Raw genomic sequence first — 27,538 nt, 5'->3', positions numbered from 1 at the left:
TAGTGTGCAAATGCCATTGGGAAATGGCTGAGGTCAGATGTCTCACCAGAAGAGAATGACTCCTGAAGTTAAATAGCCATCAGAAAGGGAAAGAATATGTTGGGTCAAAGGTAGTTGATGTTTACAAGTGCTGATCGCAAGGACATCAATAGCCAGCGGTTCAGACACGTATAATAAAGTTTATGGGAAAGCCGAGAAGCAAAAGGGAGTTACAGCAGAGCTGGCACATGGCAACAACAACAACTTGTATTTATATAGCGCCTTTAACGTAGTAAAATGTCCCAAGGCACCTCACAGGAGTGTTGAAAGACCAAAAATTTGACACTGAACCACATAAGGAGAAATTAGGGTAGGTGACCAAAAGCTTGGTCAAAGAGGTAGGTTTTAAGGAGCGTCTTAAAGGAGGAAAGAGAGGTAGCGAGGCGGAGAGGTTTAGGCAGAGAATTCCAGAGCTTCGGGCCTAGGCAACAGAAGACACGGCCACCAATGGTTGAGCAATTATAATCAGGGATGTTCAAGAAGGCAGAATTAGAGGAGTGCAGTTATCTCGGGAGGGTTGTGGGGCTGAAGGAGATTACAGAGGTGGGGAGGGGCGAGGCCATGGAGGGATTTGAAAACAAGGATGAGAATTTTGAAATCGAGGCGTTGCTTAACCGGGAGCCAATGGAGGTCAGTGAGCACAGGGGTGATGGGTGAACGGGACTTAGTGCGAGTTAGGACACGGGCAGCCGAGTTTTGGATGACCTCAAGTTTACGCAGCGTAGAATGTGGGAGGCCAGCCAGGAGTGCATTGGAATAGTCAAGTCGAGAGGTAACAAAGGCATGGATAAGGGTTTCAGCAGCGGATGAGCTGAGGCAAGGGCGGAGACGGGTGATGTTATGGAGGTGGAAATAGGCAGTCTTAGTTATGCTGCGGATATGTGGTCGGAAGCTCATTTCAGGGTCAAATATGACACCAAGGTTGCGAACTGTGTGGTTCAGCCTCAGACAGATGTTAGGGAGAGGGATGGAGTCAGTGGCTAGGGAACGGAGTTTGTGTCGGGGGCCGAAAACAATGGCTTCAGTCTTCCCAATATTTAATTGGAGAAAATTTCTGCTCATCCAGAACTGGATGTCAGACAATTTAGAGACGGTGGAGGGGTCGAGAGAAGTGGTGGTGAAGTAGAGCTGGGTCAGCGTGCATGTGGAAACTGACGCTGAGCTTTTGGATGATGTCGCCAAGGGGCAGCATGTAGATGAGAAATAGGAGGGGGACACCAGAGGTAACGATGCAGTGATAAGAAAGGGTATAAAGGGTTGCGAGCCTACAGCTAGATGGGAGAGCTACGGAAAAATCCTCCCGAAGGTGGCACAGCTCCCGGAGTAGAGATAATCACTGTGTTCCGTTGGTTAGGTTGCCCCATAGCGGAAATGTAGCACAGTGTCCTCTTACTGCCATGGTCATGTTTTTACATTGCTGGTACCTGAATTGCATTGCTGATGTATTTAAATCAAACAGAATTCAGGAGAAACTTCTTTACCCAGAGAATGGTTAGAATGGAACTCGCTACCACAAGGAGTGGTTGAGGTGAATAGCATGGATGCCTTTAAGGGGAAGCTAGATAATTACAGAAGGGGGAAAGGAATAGAAGGATAAGCAGATAGGGTTCGATGAAATAGGGTGGGAGGAGGCTCGTGTGGAGCATAAACATCAGCATAGACCAGTTGGGCCAAATTGCCTCTTTCTGTGCTTGTAAATTCGATGTAAAAATAAAGATTAAATTGATTTTTTAAAATATACACATGTAGTTGTATCTGATGCGACAGAGCTGAACCCAAATTATATTTAGGAACACGGTACATTTTGACTTAAAACTAGGACTTCAGAAGTCCCTGCTCCTCTTCACATAGTGCTGTAGGATCTTTTTATGTCCAACTGACAGGCAGGCAGAGCTTTGGTTTAACATCTCATCCAAATGACATTTCTAGCACTCCCTCACCGTGGCACTGAAGTGTCAGCCTAGGTGACGTGCTGGAGTTCTGCTATGGGGCTTAAACTCATAACCTACTGACTGCGATGCAAGTGTTATCGACTGAGCCGAGCTGTCATTTATTTATTCCACCACTTATCCACAGGAACCCTCAGGTCTCAGTAAGTTTAGGAAAGATTAGGAAACCGGATTTTCCTAGAACGGCTCATTTGGCCCTGAAGGCCATAAGTTAGGGCAACGTTTCTTTAATTCTAAGCCTACAGAATTTCTTTGAAGTACAACATATTTATCTAGCTACATTCCAGAAACTCACTTCAGCACTAACTACCCTAATCACAAACTAAAAACTCTCTCCCTTATTTGAGTCAGCCTCACAAAAGAGGACTGTTTCATAACAAGCCCAGATCATTTTCAATTTCACCCTCAGCTATTACAACAGTAAGAATGTGTCTGAAGTCAATTTTTTCTTCGAAGTGTATCTTACACACACATCCATATTTTAGTTTCACTTGTAACTGCTCTGACCCATAGATCCCATCAATCTCCTTTCCATGACTAAGATACCCAATAACAGTTTCATAACTTGTGTATTAATGCCTTGTGATTCAATCACGCCTCCAAGAGAGATACAGGTCAGAATTCAGCACAAATGAATCAAGAATTCAACACATCAGTTACCTTACTACCAATGCATCTGGTGCTGGTACAGTTCTAAACCTGAACCAGCACCTTTAAGAGAGATGAGTTAGAAACATAGAAGATAGGAGCAGGAGTAGGCCATTCGGCCCCTCGAGCCTGCTCCGCCATTTAATGGCTGATCATCCAAATTCAGTACCCTGTCCCTGCTTTCTCCCCATATCCCTTGATCCCTTTAGCCTTAAGAAATATATCTAACTCCTTCTTGAATATATTTAATAAGTTGGCCTCAACTGCCTTGTGCGGTAGAGAATTCCACAGGTTCACCACTCTCTGGGTTATTATAGTGACTGGTTAAAATAGTTTAAGCAGTTACCAAGAACAGCTGTATACAGGATGGAGAGAGAAATCCACCGTACACTTCAATAATGCATTTTTATATGAAGGAATTTCAAAACAGATTCCCATGTTTGTATCGTACTGTTTAAATACTTTCAAAAATAAAATTAACAAAATCTACACCCCACTGGTCTGGTCACCATCTTGGATTGCACTGTTCTGAACTCGTGTCCAGAATTCATAACACACGCTGGCTTCGTTTTACTGCAGCCAGATGTCCACAAAAAACAGAAGAAATGTTCTGCTAGTTTTGTCACTAGTCTTGACCAGGAATGAAACAAACTTTTACTGTTTATGCTACACCTTTGAAACTGGATTTCAGTTATACTGGCTCTGGAAGAATAGTGTAACAACAGTACAAGAGGACGCAAGAGTTACCCATCACCTTTCCACAGCTTTGAATTGGACCACCACTGGAAAGGTGATGGTCAAGTAGCACAGTATTTAGGTCACGTCATTGGCGTGTCAACAGCACACAACACAAACATGGTTGCCACTGGGAAGATCAAGACATTTCTTCTTTTCTTCTTAGGCAGTCCCTCGGAACCGAGGATGACTTGCTTCCACACTAAAAATGAGTTCTCAGGTGACTGATGAGTCCAATGCGGGACCTACAGTCTCTGTCACAGGTGGGGCAGACAGTGGTTCAAGGGGTGGGTGGTGGGGTGCTTGGGTTGACGTGCGCTCCTTCCGGCGAAGAGACTCTGTTCTGTAGGTGTTCGGCGCCTTCCCGGATGCTTCTCCTCCACTTTGTGTGGTCTTGGTCCAGCGATTCCCAGGTGTCGGTGGGGATGTTGCACATTTTCAAAGGAGGATTTCAGGGTGTCCTTGAAGCGTTTCCTCTGCCCTTCTGGGGCTCTCTTGCCGTGTTGGAGCTACGAGTAGAGTGCTTGTTTTGGGAGTCTCGCAGCAGGCATGTGGACGATGTGGCCCATCCATCGGAGCTGATCGAGCGTGGTCAAAGCTTCAATGCTGGGGATGTTGGCCTGAGCGAGAACACAGACGTTGGTGCACCTATCCTGCCAATAGATTTGCAGGATCTTGCGAAGGCAGAGTTGGTGGTACCTCTCTAGTGCTTTGAGGTGCCCGATTTATATGGTCCATGTCTCTGAAGCATACAGGAGGGCGGGTATCGCTACTGCTCTGTAGACCATGAGCTTAGTGCTGGGTTTGAGGTCCTGGTCTTCAAACACTCTCTTCCTCCGGCGACCGAAGGCTGCACTGGCACACTGAAGGCGGTGTTGGACTTCGTCATCGACGTCTGCCCTTGTTGACAGTAGGCTCCCAAGGTATGGAAAGTGGTCCACGTTGTCCAAGGCCTCATCATGGACTTTGATAATCGGGGGGCAGTACTGTGTGGCGGGGGCAGGTTGGTGGAGGACCTTTGTCTTACGGATGTTTAGTGTAAGGCCCATGCTCTCGTACGCTTCGGTGAAGATGTTGACGATGGTTTGGAGTTTGGGTCAGAGTGTGCGCAGACGCAAGCGTCGTCTGCATACTGTAATTCGATGACAGAGGATGGGATTACCTTGATCTGGATGGAGGCGACAGAGGTCGAACAGTTTCCCGTTTGTTCTGTAGATTAGCTCCACTCTAACGGGGAGCTTACTGAGGGCGAGATGGAGCATTGCAGCCAGGAAGATCGAGAAGAGCGTTGGTGTGATGACACAACCTTGCTTGACCCTGGTCCGTACGTGAATTGGGTCTGTGGTGGAACCATTGGTCAGGATCACAGCTTGCAAGTCGTCATGAAGCAGGCAGAGGATGGCGACAAACTTTTGAGGGCAGCCAAATTTGAGGAGGACACTCCATAATCCCTCACGGTTGACGGTGTCAAAGGTGGTCATGTACAGCGGTTGGTGCTGTTCCCTGCATTTCTCTTGTAGTTGACGCGCGGTGAAGATCATGTCCATTGTGCCCCTTAGTGGGCTGAATCTGCAATGCAGCTCTGGGAGAAGCTCTTCAGCCACTGGGAGAAAGCGATTGAGGAGAATTCTTGCAGTGACTTTCCCTGTGGCAGACAGCAGGGAGACTCCACTGTAATTACCGCAATCGGACTTGTCACCTTTTTTGAAGATGGTCACAATTACGGAGTCTCTGCGATCCCCTGGCATGCTCCCCTCCTTCCAAATAAGAGAAATGAGTTCATGTATTCGCGCCAATAGTGCTTCTCCGGCATGTTTTAGCACCTCGGCGGGGATTCCATCTGCTCCTGAGGCCTTGTTGTTCTTCAGTTGTTGGATGGCCTTTTCAACCTCATGCCGAGTTGGGGTTGTGCTGAGGTGGTGGCGGGTAGCATGCTGCGGGATGGAGTTGAGGACACTTGCGTCGAAGACAGAGTCTCGGTTAAGGAGATCTTCGAAGTGCTCCTTCCAGCGGGCACTGACTGCCTCTCTGTCCTTGACAAGTGCCTCTCCGTTCTTGGCCCGCAGTGGGGTAGGACCTTGAGTGCTTGGGATGTAGGCTGTCTTGACTGCGCTAAAGAATCCATGCACATCGTGGTTGTCGGCTAGCTGCTGGATCTCCTGCACTTTCTCCACCCACCATCTGTTCATTAGGTCGCGAGTATTTTGTTGAACCTCGGCCTTCAGGCGTCTGTAGAGCTGCTTTCTTGCTCGCGAGTTGTGTTGCGGTTTCCAGATCAGGAATGCCTTGCGCTTGCGGCTTATTAGCTCCTGGATATCCTGGTCGTTCTCGTCGAACCAGTCTTGGTGTTTCCTGGTCGAGTGACCGAGCGTCTCTTCACAGGTGCTGATTATGGAGGCCTTGAGTGCAGACCAGGCGCTGTGGACACTCTGCATCACTGGGAGTCGTCAGGTTGGTTGTGAAGCGCAGGCTGAATAGGGCTTTCTTAGCAGGATCTTTGAGTGCTCCAGCGTTGATTTTCCTGCGGCATTGCTTCTGTTGCCGCCGATGTCGAAACGTCTGAGCTCCCGGGCAACGATAGTGGTACGGCGTTCCGGTCTGTTGCTATTGGGGTTGTCCATGAGTGTCCTGACGTTCCAGGTCCCAAACTTCATTTTAAAGGGTGGAAGATGCCTGTGCGTGAATTATTTTAATGTGGGGTGGCCGTTGCACACCAGCTACCACACAGGCTTGACAGAGCAAGGTCTTGGTCCAATGGCAAGGGGGTCCACGACAATTGGAGACCAGGCTCTGCTACAACGGCCTAGCACATATACACACACACACACACACACACACACACACACACAAACATACTCCTACTGTCCTCCTCCCTCCTTCCCGCAGGTCCTTTCTCTGCCTGGGTTTCATAGGCTGCAGTGGTGCTCCACTGACAACAATGGGAAAAATGACATAGTAATAGATACACAAGGGACTAGCCGGAGGTCTTTCTGCCCTCCAAGCTACACGTTTCTGACTGTAATGTCCTTGGCATAGATTGTATTCACTGCTCTGGGGTCTTTCACACGTCCTGCTCCAGGGTCACTTCCTTACATTGGTTCATACCCCAATAACAACCGCTCCTTCACTCAGTGATAGTTTTCACACCTCTGTCAGAATATTGTGGACTCAAGTGTCACTCCAGAGACTTTAGCACATAATCTAGGCTGCCACTCCAGTGTAGTACTGAGGGAGTGCTGCACTGTCAAAAGTACCATTTTTCAAATGAGACATTAAACCGAGGCCCTGGCTGACCTCAGGTGGATGTACAAGATCGCACGGCCACTATTGGAAGAGGAGCAGGGGAGTTCTCCCAGTGTCCTGGCCAATACTTATCCTTCAACCAACATCACTAAAAACAGATTATCTGATCATTTATCTCATTGCTGTTTGTGGGAGCTTGCTGTGGGCAGATCCGCTGCTGCGTTTCCTACATTACAATAGTGACTGCACTTCAAAAAAGTAACTGATTGGCTTCGGGAAGTCCCGAGGTGCTGAAAGGCGCTATATAAATGCAAGTTATTTCTCCTTAGAAGAGGAAATGAATCCTTACACAAAGCACATCACTTTGGGCTTCAATGGGCAGTCCAGGCCCACACTGGCTCTCCGCACAAGCCCAGACACGGCCCGAACCCCCCGCCCGGACTTGTTGGCGCCAGCGGCCTGTCCCCCGTTTCCCCTCAAACTTACCCCCGCCGAGAGTCCCTACAGCGACTGTCCGGCGCCCCGCACTGCTCCTAAAGTGCCGAGCTCGGTCCGGGTCCAACTCCACCCAACCCCCTGGACCGGACTCGACCCCCTTCCTTCCTTCTCTCCCTCCCACTCTATTCCGCACTCGCTCCGCTCGCCCCTTCCTGGTGTGGACGTGCGCGCCGCCCGAGTCGGACGGGGCTCGGTTGTGTGCGCGCGCCCGAGCAGGGTAAGGCTGGGCTGGGCTGCGTGCGCGCCCCCGAGGCAGTGTTAACTGCCCCTAATGTGGAGCCTGAGGTCCAGCCAGCATCAGCAGCTCTTCTCTATCAGATGCTGCCTCTCTCCAGCATTTCATGCTCTAATTACAGATCTTACATTGTGTTTTAAAAAAGCTGGGTTCCATTTGGCCTGAAACCATAAACTAGTCCAGGAGAAATGTGACTGGCTACATTATAGGGATGACATAATAAATACACATATTTTATATATTACTTTTTATGTATATATTACTGCCACATCTCCTGTTGTATTGCTCACATCGAGTCAGAGGATACACTGTTTTATCCCATATCTTCTTCTTAGGCAGTCCCTCGGAACCAAGGATGACTTTATCGTACAATATATTATCAGGTACATTGATTTGCAGTGTTTAAGTCAAATGGTGTTTTTATTGCACAGTACTGCAGGTGTGTTAGTGGTATTTTTGGGATCGAATTTCATGATGTCTCTATTTGTGTGGAAACTGTAAATCATTTCATATTATATGTTCATTTACGTAGCTAGTTTTATCGCAATTTTTTTAAAAGACCAGAATTCACAGTAAGATGGCAGGGAAGTTGTACGAGATTTCTGGTAGCTAAGGGGCATGTAGCAGTACTGGGAAGTGGGGCCATATGGTTTGATAGTGTTGGGGGTTTTAGTCATGGGCCTGTAATTTCCAATAAGAGGCATCCTGCGTGCGGATGCCTCCTATCGGGAAAAAATCTACGCCCTTACCTGAGGGCTCCCGAGGTTCGGACTCTTCCGCTCCTGGGCCTCTCCTGGTGCGCGCACGCAGAGTCCCAGGGGCGCAGGTGGTTCGCAAGCGCCCCTGGGGTCATGTGGCCCAGGCAAGCCAATGGGAGAAGGGAATCCCCCTTCATACTTTAGGTAGACCTGTCAAAAGTATGAATGGGGATCACTGAAAAAAGTCACTACATTAAAAAAAAAATTTTAATCACGTTTTTAAAAATAGTTAAAATTATATTATTAAATTAAATATTTTAAACAAATTTAATTTTTTGAAAAAATAATTAAAGTTTTTTACGGAGCTAAAAATAAACTTACCTTTTTTAAAAGTATTTTTACATTATAAATGAGTGAAACAAATATATTTTTTTACTTTTTTAAACTCTTATGCTGGTAAAAGCAGGCCTTACGTCTGCTTTTACCAGGCGTAAGATTTTTAAGGGATTTCAGCGGGCGGAGGTTCTGCAAAAAGCGGAACTCTCCACCCGCAGAGGCCCTTCTCCAGGGCAGGTGGAGGATCTGTCAAGATCATTCTTGACATTTTGGAAGTGCCGGTTTTCAGCGCATGCGCTTCGCATGCCTGAAACCAGCACTTGCGAGGTCCCTAAGGGTGTGTACACAGCTCGTACACATCCGTAGGCATCGGAAGTTACGGGCCCTGGTGTTCAAGGGCACTTGCAGGAGTGGAGGGGTGTTGCTGTCTGGGAGCATTGGGGAGGGGGACGTTCTTGGATATGAGAGTAATGGAATAGATGTGTTAGGGTGTGAGTGTTGGGTTATGGCTTTGTTGGGACAGTGATGTGGTGGAATATTAATAGTGGGGAGGCAAGGGTCTGGGAGCATTGAGTAGGTGCATAATGGTCATGGAGAGGGGTTTCAAAGATCTGGGAACACTGAGAAAGGCTACCAGGGGTAGGAATGGGAGGGGTGTGTGCGTCCTGGTCGGGGTTCCTATCATCTAAAAGCGTTGAACAAGGTAGTAGGGTCTTAGAGCTTTGAGAAAGGAGGTCGCTGGACCCAGGAGGAATGGGGAAGGGAAGTTACAGGATGTGGAGGATTGGGGTGATCCTGGGATTTTGGGTAGTGAGAGGGGTGCCGCAGCAGCTGTGGGTTTTGAGGAGGTGATCCTGGAATGCAGGAGTACTAGGGAGGAAATCAGGGGTTGAGAACTGGGGAAGGGGCTGTAATGATATCAGCAAATAGTGATGGTATTTGCCTGTTTGATTATGATGCCTTACCAGCATATTTGCCTGTTTGATTATTTATGCCTTACCAGCAGAGGGCATGTGAGAGAGAGAGTTTAGTTTTAGTTTCGTTTTAGATGGATCTCTAAGATGGTGTCTCCTGTAATGCTGTTAACTTAGTTGAACAAACTTTAGATTAAAAGACATTCTCTTTCATCAATGTGTCGTCATTGAACCCACATACAAATCAATACATGGTGTCAGAAGTGATTGAAAGAGATGAAGAGGAAAAATCTGAAGTTAAATCAGCTCTCCACATATTAGCAAGCCAAAAGAGAACATCGTTACTTACCATTGGAGAATAGCTAACGAAGTGAAAAAATGGAAGGTTTACACCCACCGGCGAAGCTTCAGTTGACAGGTAATGTGGCTGAAAATTGGAGGAGGTTCAAACAACGTTTGGAGTTGTATTTAGTGGCAATCAGAGCTGACGAGAAAAGTGATAAAATGAAAGTGTCAGTGTTCTTACATGTCGTGGGTGATGAAGCGCTGGAGGTGTATAATAACTTCACATTCGCTGCTGATGGAGACAAAATGAAGCTGGATAAAATAATGGAACAGTTTGAGGCCTACTGCATACCTAAACGTAACGTGACATTTGAGAGGCACAGATTTTTCACGTGTACAGAAAACGGGAGAGACTATTGATCAGTATGTGACTGAACTGAGAAACAGAAGCAAATCGTGTGAATTTGGGGGACTGACAGACTCGCTGATAAAAGACAGACTGGTGTGTGGTATTCCAGATAATGGTCTAAGGGAAAGACTGCTAAGAGAGCAAAATCTAGACCTGGGAAAAGCCATAGCACTGTGTAGGGCTACAGAGACTGTGAAGTCGCAGGCAAAGGAGCTGTTCAGTGACAGTAGCTGCAACGTGGATGCAGTGAGAATGAACGGACACAAACCATTTAACAAAAAGAGCGCCAATGTGAAAAAAGAGGCGGGGCCAGCGAACAAAAATGAAAGGGGCAATCGAAAGTCATGTAGTCGATGCGGTACACAGCATCCACCAAAAAAGTGTCCAGCATATGGTAAAACATGCAATAGTTGCAACAAAAACAACCATTATGCCCATTGCTGCAAGAACCAAGCGCAACAAAGCAAGGTCCATGCAGTAGATGAAAGCGAGATAGAGGAGTTCTATGTAGATGTTGTGTCTGAAAACAAAAAAGAAAAAAGAGACTGGATGTTGACACTAAAAGTGAATGACATACACATTCCATTTAAATTGGATACTGGAGCACAAGTTAATGTGATATCAGAGACTGATTTTAAGAAAATTAGACCCAGACCAAAGATACATGGAATAAAAGTGAAAGTGACAGGATACTCAGGTACTGATATACCAGTGAAAGGAAAATGCATTGTCAAAGTGACACACAAGGACAGAGAGCACACGCTAGCATTAATCGTGGTGCCAAAGGATGTGCAAGCCATACTAGGTTTAATAGCCTGTGAGAGACTGAACCTGGTAAAGAGAGTCCTCGTTGTGGAAAGCGAAGAAGAGACAGTCTATGGTGAACTCATGAAAGAGTACAACGACCTATTTAAGGGTCTAGGCTGCCTTCCAGGAGAACACACGATCAGAGTAGATAAAAGTATGCCAACGGTCATACATCCATGCAGAAAAGTTCCGTTTGCTCTTCAAAAGCAACTGAAGGCAGAGTTGGACAGGATGGAAAGCCTGAACGTGATTCAGAAGATAGATGAGCCAACTGAGTGGGTGAGTTCCCTCGTCGTTGTGGACAAAAAGAATGGAAAGCTCAGAATTTGCCTGGATCCAAGAGATCTAAACAGAGCAATAAAGAGAGAGCACTTCAAGCTTCCTACACGTGAGGAAATCATGTCACAGTTTGCAAATGCAAAGTATTTCAGCAAATTAGATGCATCATCAGGATTTTGGCAGATGAAACTGGACGAGGCAAGTTCAAGACTGTGCATGTTCAACAGTCCATTTGGCAGATACAGATTCCTAAGGTTACCATTTGGCATTGCCTCAGCTCCTGAAGTGTATCACAAAACTATCCATATGATCTATGAACACCTGGAGGGAGTTGATACATCAATGGATGACATCATAGTATAGGGAACCACGAGAACTGAGCATGACGAGAGACTGAAAAAAGTGCTGGAAGCAACAAGGAAAACAAACCTGAAGCTGAATAGAGAGAAATGCCAGCTTGGGGTAACAGAACTGACATTCGTGGGAGATATCCTTAGCAGTGAGGGCATCAGATCAGATCCCAGAAAGGTGTCCGCCATTGAGAATATGCCAAAGCCACAATGCAAAAAGGACGTGCAGAGGTTTAATGGAGTGATCAACTACATGGGTAAATTCATATCCAACCTCTCAGAAAAGATGGCGCCACTGAGACGACTAACTGAAAAGAACATAGAATGGGAATGGAATCATGAGCATGAGAAGTCATGGAGCGATCTAAAGAAACTGCTCACAGAGGAACCAGTTCTGAGGTTTTATGACCCAGCGAGACCCATCAAGATATCATCAGATGCATCACAGAGTGGGCTCGGTGCCGTTCTTCTGCAAAAATATGACGACTGGCAACCTATTGCATATGCATCGCGCTCAATGACAGACGCGGAGACGCGATATGCTCAAATAGAAAAGGAGCTGCTCAGCATCACATACGCCTGTGAAAGATTTCACCAGTTTGTGGCAGGACAAGCAATCAGTGTAGAGACTGACCATAAGCCCTTGATTGCATTGTTCCAGAAGCCACTAAATAGCTGTCCGCTTAGAATACAAAGAATGATGGTCAGGCTGCAACGCTATACACTGAATGTTGCGTACGCACTGGGTAAGCTGATGTATACAGCAGACACGTTGTCCAGAGCTGTTGACCCAAGTGAGCCCGCAAACACCAAAATGGATGAAAAAGTGAACGCCTACGTGGACATGATCACAAGTGCACTGCCCATAGCAGATGCAAAAATGGAGCTCATAAAGAATGAGACAAACAAAGATGAAACAATGAGACGACTGAGGAAAAGCATCTTGGATGGATGGCCCAACAGGAAGCAAGACTGCTCACCTGACATGGCAGAGTACTGGAACTGCAGGGCGGAACTATCAGTGGTCGAAGACATCATCTACAAAGGAAGTAAAATAGTTATCCCAAAGAGTCTGAGAAAAGAGATGCTAAAAAGGATCCATGGAGGACATTTGGGAATCGAAAAGTGTAAGAAAAGAGCACGAGAGGTGATGTACTGGCCACGAATCAACCAAGATGTGACAAATGAGGTGTCAAACTGCACAATATGCCTGAAATATCGAGCAAGCAATCCGGTAGAACCACTAAAGCCACACCCAGCGCCAGACAGACCTTACCAGAAGGTAGGCGCTGACCTATTCGTATGTCAAGGGAAGGACTATCTTGTAGTCACAGACTATTACTCCCTGTATCCAGAGGTTTGTAGACTGTACACCACCACTGCAGATGCTGTGATAACATGTATGAAAGCCATATTCTCCAGACATGGCGTGGCAAGCGAGGTCTTCACAGACAACGGACCCCAGTTTTACAATGCAAGTTTCCGACACTTTGCCAAAGAGTGGGACTTTGTCCACACAACGTCAAGTCCTCACTATCCACAGTCCAATGGACTAGTGGAAAAATCGGTCCAGACAGTGAAAAGACTGATGTACAAGGCAAAAGACAGTGGAACTGACTTCTACCAGAGCATGCTTGTGTACCGCACAACGCCGCTCAAGTGTGGTATGTCACCAGCCCAACTCCTTATGGGACGGATGTTAAGGTCAAACCTACCCATCCCGGAGAACCTCCTGAAAACAAAAGGGGGGAGAAAGTGAGGAAGTTCAAAGAGCAACAGAAAGAAAAGCAAAAGTACTACTATGACAGAGGAACACAAAACCTACCTGAACTCCACACTGGTGACCAAGTAAGGTTCAAAGACAAAACAAACATATGGACTCAGAAGGGAACTGTCCTGAGTGAAGTTCAACCAAGATCATACACCATTCAGACAGATGAGGGTGCTGTTCTGCGAAGAAATCATCGAGATCTTCTCATGGGACCAGCCACAGCAGGTCAAAAGACTGATACTGTTGAACAACCTGATCACACAGCAGGTCAAAAGACTGATACTGTTGGACAACCTGATCACACAGCTAAGAAACCATCATCGGAGGCAACAACTCAGATTCAAGGACAATCAATCAGAAAATCCTCAAGACACGTGAAGCCTCCTGAGAGACTCATTGAGCAAATTTAAGGACTCTTGTTATAGAAGGAAGTAATGTTATCTTATTCTTTCTTCAAGTTCTAGTGTATTTACATATTTCATGTGAACACACAAAGCAAGGTTAAAAAACCTTGATCATGATAATGATAATGTAAGTTCATTAAGTGTTACAGTTAAAATGCAGAGCAATACGAAGAAAACATGTTGTTAGATAAAAGTAAAATACTTTTGTTTTAAGAACGGGAGATGTAATGATATCAGCAAATAGTGATGGTATTTGCCTGTTTGATTATGATGCCTTACCAGCATATTTGCCTGTTTGATTATTTATGCCTTACCAGCAGAGGGCATGTGAGAGAGAGAGTTTAGTTTTAGTTTCGTTTTAGATGGATCTCTAAGATGGTGTCTCCTGTAATGCTGTTAACTTAGTTGAACAAACTTTAGATTAAAAGACATTCTCTTTCATCAATGTGTCGTCATTGAACCCACATACAAATCAATACAGGGGCCATCATGGTGTGGGGAATAATTGAGGCTTTGGTTCTGGAGGCATTGGGGGATATGGTTCTGGCAGTTTTAACTGAGATCGAGGCCTCGATTTTAACTCAGCTGCAGGCTAGTGGCGTGTTCCCCGAATTTCGTGTTTCCCACACAAATCTAAATGGATGTGGGAGATTGATGCAATTTTAATTCAATTGGCCAATTGATTTCCAACATGTGGGAAGCCTTTGCAAATGGGTTTCTCATGACTGAAAGTCCCCTCCAATGACGTCATCATTGCTGCTGCATTTAAGGTCCACAGCAAGCCTTGCTTCTTCTGCAGACTGCCAAGCTTTCTCCATTTGATGGCACAGGAACTTGCAGGAACAATGGCCAGTGGGAGGCCAAGAGCAGCTCCTAAGTTTGACGAGGCAGCACTACAGGCATTGGTGGATAGGGCTAGGGCACACAGGGAGGTCCTGTTCCCTTCATCAGGGAGGAAGAGGCCTCCCAGTCAGACCAAGGCTGTGTGGATACAGGTGGCTGGGGAGGTCAACTCCTTGGGGCTCACACGGCGCACCTGGATGCAGTGCAGGAAAAGATTCCATGACCTTCAATGCACTGGAAAAGTAAGTATGAAGTTCCCATCAACCTCAATCTGATCCCCATTGCCTTTCCTCACCAGCACTCAGCTTTAGCAATCTCTTCCTCCACATCCCACTTGACACTCACATCCACGCACCCTTAACCATTCCCTCTCTCTCTATGCTCACATTCACATAACTATTCCACCATGCAGCCCTCACACTCCCTATCACTCTGATGATTTGAACACAACTGACAACCCACAGGGAGGGCCCTTGGTCTTGCAACCTCATTCCATCTTTGTCTCCTTCTAAGTATCTATGCTATGCAATCTCTACACTCACTCCTTCATTCTCACTCAACCTCCACTTGTCTCCCTCATTGCAGGAAAAGAGAGCTCACAATAAAAGGGAAAGAGCCAGGACAGGAGGAGGGCCACCCTCATTAGCCCAGCTCACCCCCTGGGAGGAAGCCGTCCTGGAAATTGTCAGGGTTGAAAAAGATGCGCACGTTAGGGACGGACAGATGGGTGCATCACAGCAAGCTGGTGACAGAATAGTTTTCCATCTCTCTCATTGACATTGCATGAGTCGCTGATAATGATTCTGAAGCTATAACAGATGGACTTATGATCATCTGCAATATGCAATGTGCATGTAACCTCGCCCTCACATCTCTAACTCTTTCCTTTACTCCCCCACACGACCATCAAGAGCCCCCGTCCCCACTGTCCAGGAGGAAGAGCCTGAGCTTCCAGACTCCTCAGAGGAATCTGCAATCTCTGAGGGTGCAGCGTCAGCAGAAATAAGTGCACCTGGCACCAGCGCAGACACTCACACCTCAGTGGGACCTTCAGGACATAGAGTAGTGCTGTCACCTGGTGTATCACAGCTCACAAGTGAGCATCAGCAGATTGTGGAGACAGGGACAGCAGTGGAGAGTCCTTCTCGGAGGGCGCAGGTCTCTGCCAGCTCGGCTCAGCTGCATGTCGACCCTCTGCCTCTGGGTCCATCCATAAGATCAAAGGTGATGGAACTCCATGCACAGATGCAGGAGTCTCTGGCGAGTTTTGTCTCTAGGGTCGCTGCGAGTGTGGAGCGAATGGAGGAGTCCATAGCGAACATGAGCAGAGCCTTTGTGGAGTCAGTGGTGCATGAACGCATCAACACGGAAAGGATGGCTACCTACATGGAAATGATTGCTGCCTCCATGATAAGACTGGCTATGGTAGAGGAGAGGAGGGCTACGGCCATGGAGGCGCTTAGTCGCCAGGGTATGGAAAACATGGTGAGTGTTCAGAATAGAATGACATCTCTTGAGGAGCGATGGGCATCTATTGAACATAGAAACCAGACCTTCATGGAAGTCCTTCTGAGTAGGACTGCCATTGCAGATACGGGCCCCCATGGCCCCCCTGATGTGCAGCAAGGTGCTCTCCAGCCACTTGCAGGCGCGGAGGGGGAGCTGACCCATGAGAGGGAGGTTGGTGGCAGACCTCAAGGAAGTGGGGGTTCCTCTCCAGGCGCTCACACTTCCATGCCACTGCAGAGCCCTCAGTCAGAGCCCCACTGGAGTCCACACCCAAGTGAGATAGACGTCTCAACCCCTGCACAGCTGCAGGAGCAGCAGACTGTTGACAAGCCCTCACAGGCTCACCACCCCAGAGGACGCCCGCCAAAGGTGTCGAGACAGGAGCAGCAGGAAAGTGAGCAAGGGTCCTCCACATTTGCTGAAGCCACAGGGGAACCACGACATAGGAGCACGCGTAAGAGGAAAATAAAGCACAAGTAGTCACAAGGGTAGTCACTTGGGTGAAATTTTATGTATTGTTAAAAAAAGCCATCAGATGAATTCTGTCAATAAAAAGTCTGATGGCTACTGCTGTATTTGTGGCGTGTGTCATTTCGCTAATGGGACTTTCACATTGAGGGCTTAGGATTACTTGCAATTATCAGTATGCTGGACAAATAGCTAGGAATCCACAGGGTCTTGGCCATTATTGATGCTCAGGTAAGAAGCTGCGAGGCAAAAGTGCTTGATTGGCTAGGCTAAGCAAATCTGGCCAGGATGAGTGCATTCCTTGCATCCCGGGCAGCAATGTTCTGGCGTAATGCTGCCGTTGGTTGTTGGTCCTCTGCAGGATGGTCGTTTTCGCCCTCCTCCTCCTCATCATCTGAGGAGGGTATGTGAGGAGCCACTTGGTCCTCAGGAATCTGCAAGACACGATGCTTAGCCATGTTGTGAAGTGCACAGCAAACCACAACGATTCTGGAGACCCTGGCTGCTGAGTACTGTAGGGCTCCACCTGATCTATCCAGGCATCTGAAGCGCATCTTCAGCAAACCGATGGTTTGCTCGATAATGGCTCTAGTGGACATATGGCTGGAGTTGTAGCGCTCCTCAGCTTCATTGGCTGGCCCCCTCAACGGTGTCATTAGTCACGTCCTCAGGGGATAGCCCTTGTCTCCAAGTAGCCATCCGTGAAGTTGGTCTGGCGGCCTGAATAGCGGAGGCACTCTAGACTGGCGCAGTATGAAGGAGTCATGGCAACTGCCAAGGTACATGGCACAAACATGCAAAATCTCCTTCTTGTGGTCACACATCAGCTGAATGTTAAGGGAGTGGAAGCCCTTGCAGTTGACAAAAATACCTGGATTGCGATGGGGTGCCCTAAGGGCCACATGTGTGCAGTCAAAGATGCCCTGCACCCTTGGAAAGTCTGCCAGATGAGCTAATCCAACTGCTCGTGCCGTCACACTTGCGCGATCCTTGGTGAAATGGATGTGATTGTGCACGAGGGCAAAGAGGGCATCGGTTACCTGCGTGATGCAAGTTTGTGCAGCCGCCTGGGAAATGCCATTGATGTCTGCTGATGATCCTTGGAATGAGCCTGAGGCAAAAAAGTTGAGTGCGGTGGTGACTTTGATGGCCACTGGTAAGGAGTGTCCACCTGGTCCTCTGGGCAGCAGGTCTTGCTGTAGCATTGCGCAGATGTCAGTCACTACCTCTCGCGAAAGTCGGAGCCGCCTTTGGCACTGCTGCTCAGTCATGTTGAGGTAGCTGACCCTGTGTCTGTAGATGTTTGGGGGGTATCTCCTGTGCCGACGGGCTTCCAGGCGCTGGCCCCTTCTGACCTGTGCAGCTTCAGGTGGGTGAGCAGCAGCCTGGCGCTCCTGCTGCTGTTGCTGGTGCTGCTGTTGTTCCTGGTTCTCCTGCTGCCGTGCCTGGTGCTTGACCTCCTCTAATGCCCAGAAGGGAAGGAAATAAATGGCTCCCATGCTTCTGGCATATGCCTCCGTTGAGGAAGCGCTGAGTGAAGGTGGCGAGAGGGGTTTCCCAGGAGTTCACACTGGAGATGTGTGTGAGGCTCCAACCTTCCACAGGTGTGGTTAAGCCTGGTAAAAGTTGCCCCAGGCCTGAGACAACAAAGTCCTGCCACCTGCAAATGATGGCTGATCAAATCTCCTCTTTAATGGTTGACCTGCAGCTGATAGTCAGCAAGCTAATAGTGTTCTCGCCAGGTTTCACAATCGTGATTCCCACCAGGCATGTTTTACGTGGGAAAAGGGTTAAAATTGCAAGGGACTGTTAAAATGGGATTATAGAAGCCATTTAGTGGTGATTAAGGGCCTTAAAGACCAGTCCCGCCTGTTGGTCCCGAATCCGTCCCGCATCCATCAGACACACCTGAGTAAAAATGGCTCGGAGTCGGGAACCAGGCAGGGCGAGGGGGGGGGTCGGCCCCACCCGCCAGTTTTTGCGATTTTAACCCCCCGCACGCCTCCAAGCCCGCCTCCACGGCTCAGTTAAAATCAACCCCCAAGGGTCTAGCAGAATTGATGGGGAGAGGGGCTGAAGGAAATGTATTCTTACTTCCCATAGCCCTGTAGGAAGCATCAAGGACCCCACCCCCGACAGTGCTCCCTAGCCCATTTTGACCCATTTCAGGCCATCAGGACTTCAAGGCTGCTGCTGTTGCTGCCTGTCAACTGGTTCTTATACTTCATTTAAAGCACAAAATGATAGTCTTTGCTGACTGTTTACAGCAGCAGAAAGTGAAGTGAGAAAAGAGGATGCAGCTGGGGTCAGGACAAGAAGACAATATCAATCTTGCCCCCACACAGCGAACCCTTTCTCCCGACTTCAGAATTCTCATTCCACCTCAACCCCTCCCTCTCACCTCTTACCCACTCTAGATCTTTTCATTAGGAACTGTCGGCATGACAGCGACCGTCTCAATTTCTCTACTTCCCTCACTCATGCTGACCTACCTCCCTCTGAACTTGCAGCACTCTATTCTCTCAGGTCCAACCCTGACATTGTCATTAAACCTGCTGACAAGGGCAGTGGTGTTGTTGTTTGGCGAACAGACATTTAACATGCAGAGGCTGACGCCAACTGTCCAACGACGACTCCTACCTCTCTTCTACCATGACCCCACCACTGAACATTAGGCTATCATTTCCCAGACCATCAGTGACCTCATCTCCTCTAGAGATCTGCCCCCCACGGCCTCCAACTTCACAGTCCCCCAACCCCACACAGCCCGCTTCCAACCTCCTTCCCAACTGACCTGACCTGCTCAGTATTTCCAGCATTTTCTGTTTATATTTCAGATTTCCAGTATCTGCAGTTTTTTGCCTTTGAGACAATATCAGTGCTCTGAGTAGCAAGAAGCAACATCTGGGACAGAGGAAAGGGCAGAGGCCCAATTTTCTCAGCCATCGGGTGGGTGGTGCTGTGGAGAACAGTGCCAGTTATCATACCGGTGGAACTGGGAGGACTCATTGAGAGGTGGGTAAAATATACAGGTTTTTTTATAGCATGGCAGCAAAGTATTAGAGGAAGTTACATTTACAAAAAGGCTTTTGATATAGTTGCAGATATCCCATCATATGCATGGAGAAAAGAGAAAACAAAATTGGTGTGGTTCTTTTGGTGAGGAAATATAGGTTTTGGGAATGAGGGAATATTGGTTAAAAGTAAATAAATTAACGTAAAATCGATTAAATGGTAGAGACAAGTTATGTAGAAATTGAAATTACTGAAATTATATATTGGGCATTTTTTTAATTGTACACTTATATGAATAGAGGGAATTGAAGTTAAGATACATTAATGTGAAATCTATGAAATGCTAGGTGTTAAAATATTATTTATATATGTGTATATAAAGTCTGTGCTTATATATAGTCCACTAGCTGAAGTGCCCGGTGGTGCCGAGGGATTTTTGAGGGCATGTTGTTGTTGGAAGAGAGAGAGAGCGACTGGGGGGGAAGAGAGAGCGCGACTGGGGGGAAGAGAGAGCGCGACTGGGGGGAAGAGAGAGAGCGACTGGGGGGGAGGGGGAGTGGGGGAAGAGTAGGAGGAAGGGGGAGGAGAGGGGGTGGGGGGGAGGGGGGAGAGGGGGTGGGGGGAGGGGGGAGAGGGGGAAGGGGGGGAGGGAGGGAAGGGGGGGAGGGGGGAGAGGGGGAAGGGGGGGAGGGAGGGAAGGGGGAGGAGGAAGGGAAGGGGAGGGGGGAGAATGGGGAGGGGGAGAGGTGGGGGAGAGGGGGGAGTGGTAGAGGGGAGGGGGTGGGGGAGAGGAGAGGAGGGGGAGGGGAGGGGGAGAGGAGAGGGGAGGGGGAGGGGAGGGGGGAGAGGGGGGAGGGGAGGGGAGGGGGGGAGGGGAGGGGGAGGTGGGGGAAGTGGGGGAAGGAGGGGGGAGCCAGCAGATCCTCTCCCCTCTGCCGGCGATGGCTCCGCTGAGCTCCGTGCCGCCCCACGCACTGATATGCTGAGCGCAGCGCCCCGGTCAGCCCAAGCCCCACCCTCCTGAGGCCGGGCCTGAGCGGCTTGAGACGGCCGATTGCGGCTGGCCGGGCCCGGTTGCCTTGGTAACCCTCCTCCCCTCTCCGCCTCCCGATCTCCGGGACTGGGCCTGAGCGGCTTGAGACGGCCGATTGCAGCTGGCGAGCCCGGTTGCCGGGGTAACCCTCTCTGCTACCCCTCCCCTCCCGAGCCCCACCCCCCCCCCCCCGCTAACCTGCTTGCTTCCCTCTGGCTGCACTCTGTGTGGAGGTGCGCCGTGCAGCACAAGCGCGAGGAGCTTGCCGTGAGCCAAGCCAGCCTTTACCAAGATGGCTAGCCGCTGGTTCGGAATCGGGCCCAGCTGGGGGGTGAGGGGTGGGAGGAGCTTGCCACAAAACAATTGCCTAGGGTCCAGCATGGCTGGCAACAGACGCCCAGGCTTCGAGGCCTACCTGCAAAAACGGGGAAAGGTAGGAAAATTAATGAGATTAGATAAAAGATTTAGAAAGTAATTAACTTTTTTTTTAAAACAATATGTGTTTTAAAAGCAACTTTTTATTTAAAGACGCAGAAAGCGGGAAAAAGAAATGAAAAGTTTGGAATCAAGATGGCGGCGACTCACCTCGGTTCAGAACGATAAGGCCCGCCCACACACGCACCGATTGGTCGACCGTCAGGTCACCGAAGCGTAGGATTGGTCAATCGTCCCGTCACTCGACTCTAGGAGGGCCCGCCCGCACGCGCCAGGAACCCGCCCCCGTCACGCAGCGATTGGTCGACCGTCGGGTCGCTCGACCGTACGATTGGTCGACCTCGACGTCACTCAATGCTAATGAGCAGATAATGAGCGGAATTTTGAACGTTTTTTGGATACCGCGGGCACAATTTTTGTCTCACCGAAACGTAAATACACTTACAACCGTTCTGGAATTGTAAGCTTTCTTTTGATGTAACACACGTGTAGGTACGCTCTATAACCTTTGATTGTATAGCCGGACAGAGAGACAGAAAGACAGACAGAGAGACATACCGTTTTATATATATAGATAGATAGATAAAGATTGTTATATAACATGTTTGATTTCATTGTATGGAGTATTTTGTGTATAGATATCAAATTTAAATAGTTATAAAAATAGAGTTTTATATTCTGTGCTTAGTAGCAAGCACCAACAAAAAGATTGTAAGGATACCAGAGGCTTGTAACATGGTTGCCTGGCCCACATGCTGGCTGAAGGTAATTGTCATTCTTGACAATAAATTGGAACAAAACTATTTTATTCAGTGAGCTCTCAAACTCAAAATGAGACAGTAAGGTGTGATGGAAACAGTATGACAGAATTACTGTGATGGGAGAAAGTAATTAATGTTAGGAAATGCATGCTATCTGCAAGATTGTTTTATGAATTAGCAGGATATTATACTATTAAAAGTTTTGAGGATATCACACTTTGTTACAGATGCAAAACATTTTTTTAAAGAGGATAAAAACAGTCATTTCACACTGGTTTCCTGGCCTTGGGGAGGAATTAGCTAATAATTGACCTCAAATTGTCTCTGCTTAGAGTGTCCTTAAAGGGACCAGGTCTAACTTAGTTGCAGATAAAACATCATGCTGTACATTTTTAAAAATTCCTTTATGGGATCTGGGCGTCGCTGGCAAGGCCAGCATTTATTGCCCATCCCTACTTGCCCTTGAGAAGGTGGTGGTGATCCGCCTTCTTGAACCGCTGCAGTCTGTCTGGTGAAGGTACTCCCACAGTGCTGTTAGGGAAAGAGTTCCAGGATTTTGACCCAGCGACGATGAAGGATCGGTGATATACTTCTAAGTCAGGATGGTGTGTGACTTGGAGGGGAACCTGGAGGTGGTGGTGTTCCCATGCGCCTGCTGCCCTTGTCCTTCTAGGTGGAAGAGGTCGCGGGTTTGGGAGGTGCTACTGAAGAAGCCTTGGCGACTTGCAGCAGTGCATCTTGTAGATGGTACAGACTGCAGCCACAGTACGCTGGTGGTGGAGGGAGTGAATGTTTAAGATGGTGGATGGGGTGCCAATCAAGCGGGCTGCTTTGTCCTGGATGGTGTCGAGCTTCTTGAGTGTTGTTGGAGCTGCACTCATCCAGGCAAGTGGAGAGTATTCCATCACACTCCTTACTTGTGCCTTGTAGATGGTGGAAAGGCTTTTGGGAGTCAGGAGGTGAGACACTCGCCGCAGAATACCTAGCCTCCGAGCTGCTCTTGTTGCCACAGTATTTATATGGCTGGTCCAGTTAAGTTTCTGGTTAATGGTGACCCCCAGGATGTTGATAGTGGGGGATTCGGTGATGGTAATGCCATTGAATGTCAAGGGGAGGTGGTTAGACTCTCGCTTGTTGGAGATAGTCATTGCCTTGCACTTCTGTGGCGCGAATGTTACCTGCCACTTATCAGCCCAAGCCTGAACGTTGTCCCGGCCTTGTTGCATGCGGGCATGGACTGCTTCATTATCTGTGGAGTTGTGAATGGCACTGAACACTGTACAGTCATCAGCAAACATCCCTATTTCTGACCTGATGTTGGAGGGAAGGTAATTGATAAAGCAGCTGAAGATGGTTGGGCCGAGGGCACTGCCCCGAGGAACTCCTGCAGCGATGTCCTGGGGCTGTGATAATTGACCTTCAACCACCACAATCATCTTCCTTTGTGCCAGGTATGACTCCAGCCAGTGGAGTGTTTTCCCCCTGATTCCCATTGACTTCAGTTTTACTAGGGCTCCTTGACGCCAGACTCGGTCAAATGCTGCCTTGATGTCAAGGGCAATCACTCTCACCTCACCTCTGGAATTCAGCTCTTTTGTCCATGTTTGGATCAAGGCTGTAATGAGGTCAGGAGCCGAGTGGTCTTGGCGGAACCCAAACTGGGCATCAGTGAGCAGGTTATTGGTGAGTAAGTGCCGCTTGATAGCACTGTCAATGACACCTTCCATCACTTTGCTGATGATTGAGAGTAGACTGATGGGGCGGTAATTGGCCGGGTTGGATTTGTCCTGGTATAATGATCCTGTCCTTATAAAATAGTGTATCCTCTAATTTACCGTGAGCAACATCACGGAGGTCTGCTAGTATACAATTTAAAAGCTTTGTTGTCTGTAAAAGTGTAGCATTGTACAATCATAGACAATATACATGTACGGGGGAAGTTTATCTATATGTAATCTATATCTATCTATTCTTATTTTGTCTCTACAGAGCTCATTCTGAGAAACAGTTGTGTTTACACAGCCCTGGTTTGAAGGAGATATTTGATATAGCATCAACTGTGAGTCTGTTCCATAGATCTGTTCCATATGGGCAAAAAAAGGCCAAACTCCTGTCTTGCTTGAGTCTTGTTAATTTTGAGCCAGTGTCTTCTAGTTCTGCTATTACAGTGCAAGTCAAATAGCCTGATGATATCTGCATCATCGATACCTTTCAACATATTGAAGCCTTTATCATGTTTCCCCTCAGTCGTCTTTCTCCAATAAGTTAAGCTTTACAATTATCTGATGTGTGTTACACAGTCAGCAGACTCTTGTTACACTTCAAACTGACCTCAGAATGGCCAGCACCAAGGTGCAGTGACAATAGATCTCTGTGCTTGCGTGCTTCAACACATGCACAAATCTCCACTCCACCAACTGGGTCTTGTGAAGTTAATATACCTTGGCTCATAAGCTGATGAGGGACACAAGCTGACCCTCTAGACAGCAGGTTCCTGCTCCATCTCTGCCACCGCCATCAGCTTCTGCTCACTCACATTCTGCAGCTCATTCAGTGCACTCCCCTCTAACTCCGACTCTAAGTCCACTCAGGTGGATGTATCTGGGCTAATGCTTGGGATGGGTTGAATGATGGTGTGTACTTGAAGTGCTGGTGTGGCCAGATGCAATGGGTTGCAGTTCTCCTTTCTGAAGATCACAGAGAATCAAAAGACGAACAAAGGTTACAAAAAAAATGATGGAAACATAGCAGGTCCATGGACAGAACTGACGAATCAACATTTCTGGCCAAAAACATTGATCTCTCCATGGATGCTGAATAACATGTCATGTTCTGCTTGTGTTTCAGATTTTTAGCAATCTTTTCCTTTTTTGTGGAGATTACAATGATGTTCTTATGAGTTGCTTATAGTAGAAGGGGTGATATGGTAAAGTGGTTCAGTACATTTGCAAAGAGTGAGTGAGATTAGATGAATGATTAGTAAAAGCTTTGCACTTATCCATAGCTGGCAACAATCTTCCAACTTCCCCTTCTCATAGAGCTTCTATAGACTATCTATTAAAGATTGACAGGGCTTCCTCACATGGGGTTAATGAATGTGTGTTTGGGATCCTCCGTCTATTCTTGATTTTTTTTCCTTTTGTTATGGGCTCCCTTCTGCAACCAGACTATAGTGAGAAATCCTACTGCCACGATGACATATGATGATAAATATCAGCATGCAGGCATTAGTGCCTTTAAATGCATCATTAGATGGGAGGATTATTTTAGGCTGAATGCATCTAAAAATTGAGTGAAGGAGCACTTCCAGGTGAGTACCTGGGTTCAAAGTGCATCCTGTTGCATAATGAGCATGCATGGTAAGCATTGAAAGTACTTTAGCACAGTGTGAGGGAAAGGTAATTGTAAGTGTCGTTCTTATTTAGTACACGGCCTTAATGGAAGGTAATAGTGTGTTCTTCTAATTTGGCTGAGCTGGTAAGGTCACTAAACCTCTTGTAGCACTGCTTCTATATGTGTGGAATAGTAGAGTTGGCACTGACCCTAGTTGCCACCGCCTTTCATTCTACCTGGCATGTTCTTCTTGTGACCCTGGTCAGACTTCCTGCCCATCAACAGGCTAGCTCCCAATGCAATCCTGGAGCTGTGTCTCATTATGGTAATGAGACTGACATCAAAAATACACGCTGGGTGAAAACACCAAAGGCACTCTTCCCTCACCACCTAACTTGGGTTGAGCAGATAGCTGATCAGAAAATCTAGTCCATGGCCTCATTCATTCCTGTAGTACTAAACTAATTGGAACTTTAAATCGATGACAACATTTAGCAGAATGTAACATCTCTGCAACATGTGGTAAATTACCAATGAGAATAAAAAATGTCACCATGTTAGAAATGTTGCCGTATATTTCACTCACTTAACTGCTTATTTACCAAGATCTTCCCTAGAGTGGCATTATTTCTAGATGGTTAATATGGGAGTGCAGTTGTGCCATGGAGTGACAAGCAGTTTCATATGTGCAATTGTTCATGCATCAACATGTTTGCAATGCAAGCTATGCCATTGGCAGTGTGGTCTGGGTAGTGTAACGTGGACATTCTCCCTCACAAGCCTCTCAGCAGCCAATTAAACAGTGGTTTTGAGAAAAGCCTGGAAGAAAACAACCTGCTAAAGCTGCCAACTTTCCTAGCTGGGAAATATTGCATTTAGATTGACAGAAAATAACACTTTCAGTATTACAAAGATCTCATAGTGAAGAATGATGCAGGAAGCCCTAAAGAGTAGTGATTTTCTTTTTCAAAGCCTAATTATTGTGTGAGAAAATATTGCTTTTCCAATTGATGGTAAGATAAATAATGATTTTATCTTTGATCTTGCAGCTCATCACTTACAACTACTGATTCATGCACCATAATACAGTAGGGGTTTTAAAATTGCAGCAACTGTAAAAAAACAGCGATAGCATAGAGAACACTTCCAGACACGGTTGCCAGAACAGGATACTAATCATGTTCTACCTTGGGTAGGAAAGCTTTGCAACACTGAAAACTGTATTTAGAACATAAGAACATAAGAAACAGAAGCAGGATTAGGCCAATCGGCCCCTCGAGCCTGCTCCGCCATTCAATAAGATCATGGCTGATCCAATCTTGTCCTCAACATCACTTTCCCGCTCTCTCCCCATACCCCTTGACTCCATTGTAGTTCAAATGTCTGTCAATCTCCGCCTTGAATATATTCAGTGACTCTACCTCCACAGCTCTCCGGAGTAGAGTATTCCAAAGATTCACAACCCTCAAAGAAGAAATTCCTCCTCATCTCTGTCTTAAACGGGCGACCCCTTATTCTGAAACTATGCCCCCTAGTTCTAGATACCCCCACTAGGGGAAACATCTACCCTGTCAATCCCCCTCAGAATCTTATATGTTTCAATAAGATCACCTCTCATTCTTTTAAGCTCCAATGAGTATAGGCCCAACCCGCTCAACCTTTCGTCATACGTCAACCCCATCATCCCAGGAATCAACCTAGTGAACCTTCTCTGTACTGCCTCCAATGCAAGTATATCCTTCCTTAAATATGGAGACCAAAACTGTACGCAGTACTCCAGGTGCGGTCTCACCAGTGACCTGTAAAGTTGCATCAAAGCTTCCCTACTTTTATACTCCACACCCCTTGCAATAAAGGTCAACATTCCATTAGCCTTCCTAATTACTTGCTGGAGCTGCATGCTAAGTTTTTGTGTTTCATGTACTAGGACCCCCAGATCCCTCTGTACCGCAGCATTCTGTAGTCTCACTCCATTTAAATAATAATTTGCTTTTTCATTCTTCCTTCCAAAGTGGATAACCTCACATTTTCCCACATTGTATACTCCATCTGCCAAATTTTTGCCCACTCACTTAACCTATCTATATCCCTTTGCAAACACTTTGGGTTCGATTTTCCTGGAGCCGTCAGGCGGGGTTTCAGGCGTGTGGGGGGGGGGGAAATTCCGAATTTGGGGGCCCCGACACCATCCCGCCCAAAACCCCGCTCCACGCAAGTTTCAGAGGCGGCGGGTACCCACCCCGCACTGGGACCCGCCGACCCCAGGCGGGAAGGGATTAGTGCCAATTAACTGCCTGTTAACAGGTAGTTAACAGGCAGTTTTTAGCCTAATCCCTATTTTGAGGGGTGTCGTGTGGGATTCTCGATGGCTCCAAACCATGGCAGGTTAGAGCAGGCGGGCCGTCGGGTTGAAGGAGTTGGAGGGGTCGTGATGTCAGTGCTCAGGTGAGTGATAGGTGCATGAGTGCAAAGGTAAGTGTGTTTGATGTGTCTAAAGTGTGTAAAGAACTTTTACTTACCTGTACTTACCTTAACAGCCTT

General features: G+C 47.4%; 1 protein-coding gene across 2 annotated transcripts in view; it reads right to left on the bottom strand.

Annotated features, from left to right (window-relative positions):
- The window catches only part of apaf1 (apoptotic peptidase activating factor 1), a 214,521-nt gene extending 207,249 nt beyond the window's left edge, over positions 1 to 7,272 (bottom strand). Inside the window, exon 1 of one of the 2 annotated variants that reach the window (XM_086010199.1) lies at positions 7,101 to 7,272. Coding sequence is in view for 1 of the 2 variants with exons in the window: in XM_086010197.1 (XP_085866323.1) it covers positions 6,964 to 6,974 (11 nt within the window). In the remaining variant the exon portion in view is untranslated. Of the gene's footprint in view, positions 1 to 6,963; positions 7,070 to 7,100 lie in introns of those variants that run through there. The other variant, XM_086010197.1, reaches the window with a different exon arrangement.
- Positions 7,273 to 27,538: the final 20,266 nt, after the last annotated feature.

The sequence above is a fragment of the Somniosus microcephalus genome, chromosome 17, assembly GCF_052327205.1.
Source record: "Somniosus microcephalus isolate GS21.2 chromosome 17, FLI_Smic_1.0, whole genome shotgun sequence".
Lineage (NCBI taxonomy): Eukaryota > Metazoa > Chordata > Chondrichthyes > Squaliformes > Somniosidae > Somniosus > Somniosus microcephalus.
The sequence above is the reverse complement of the archived record's forward strand: the minus strand, read 5'-3'. Positions and strand labels throughout refer to the sequence as shown.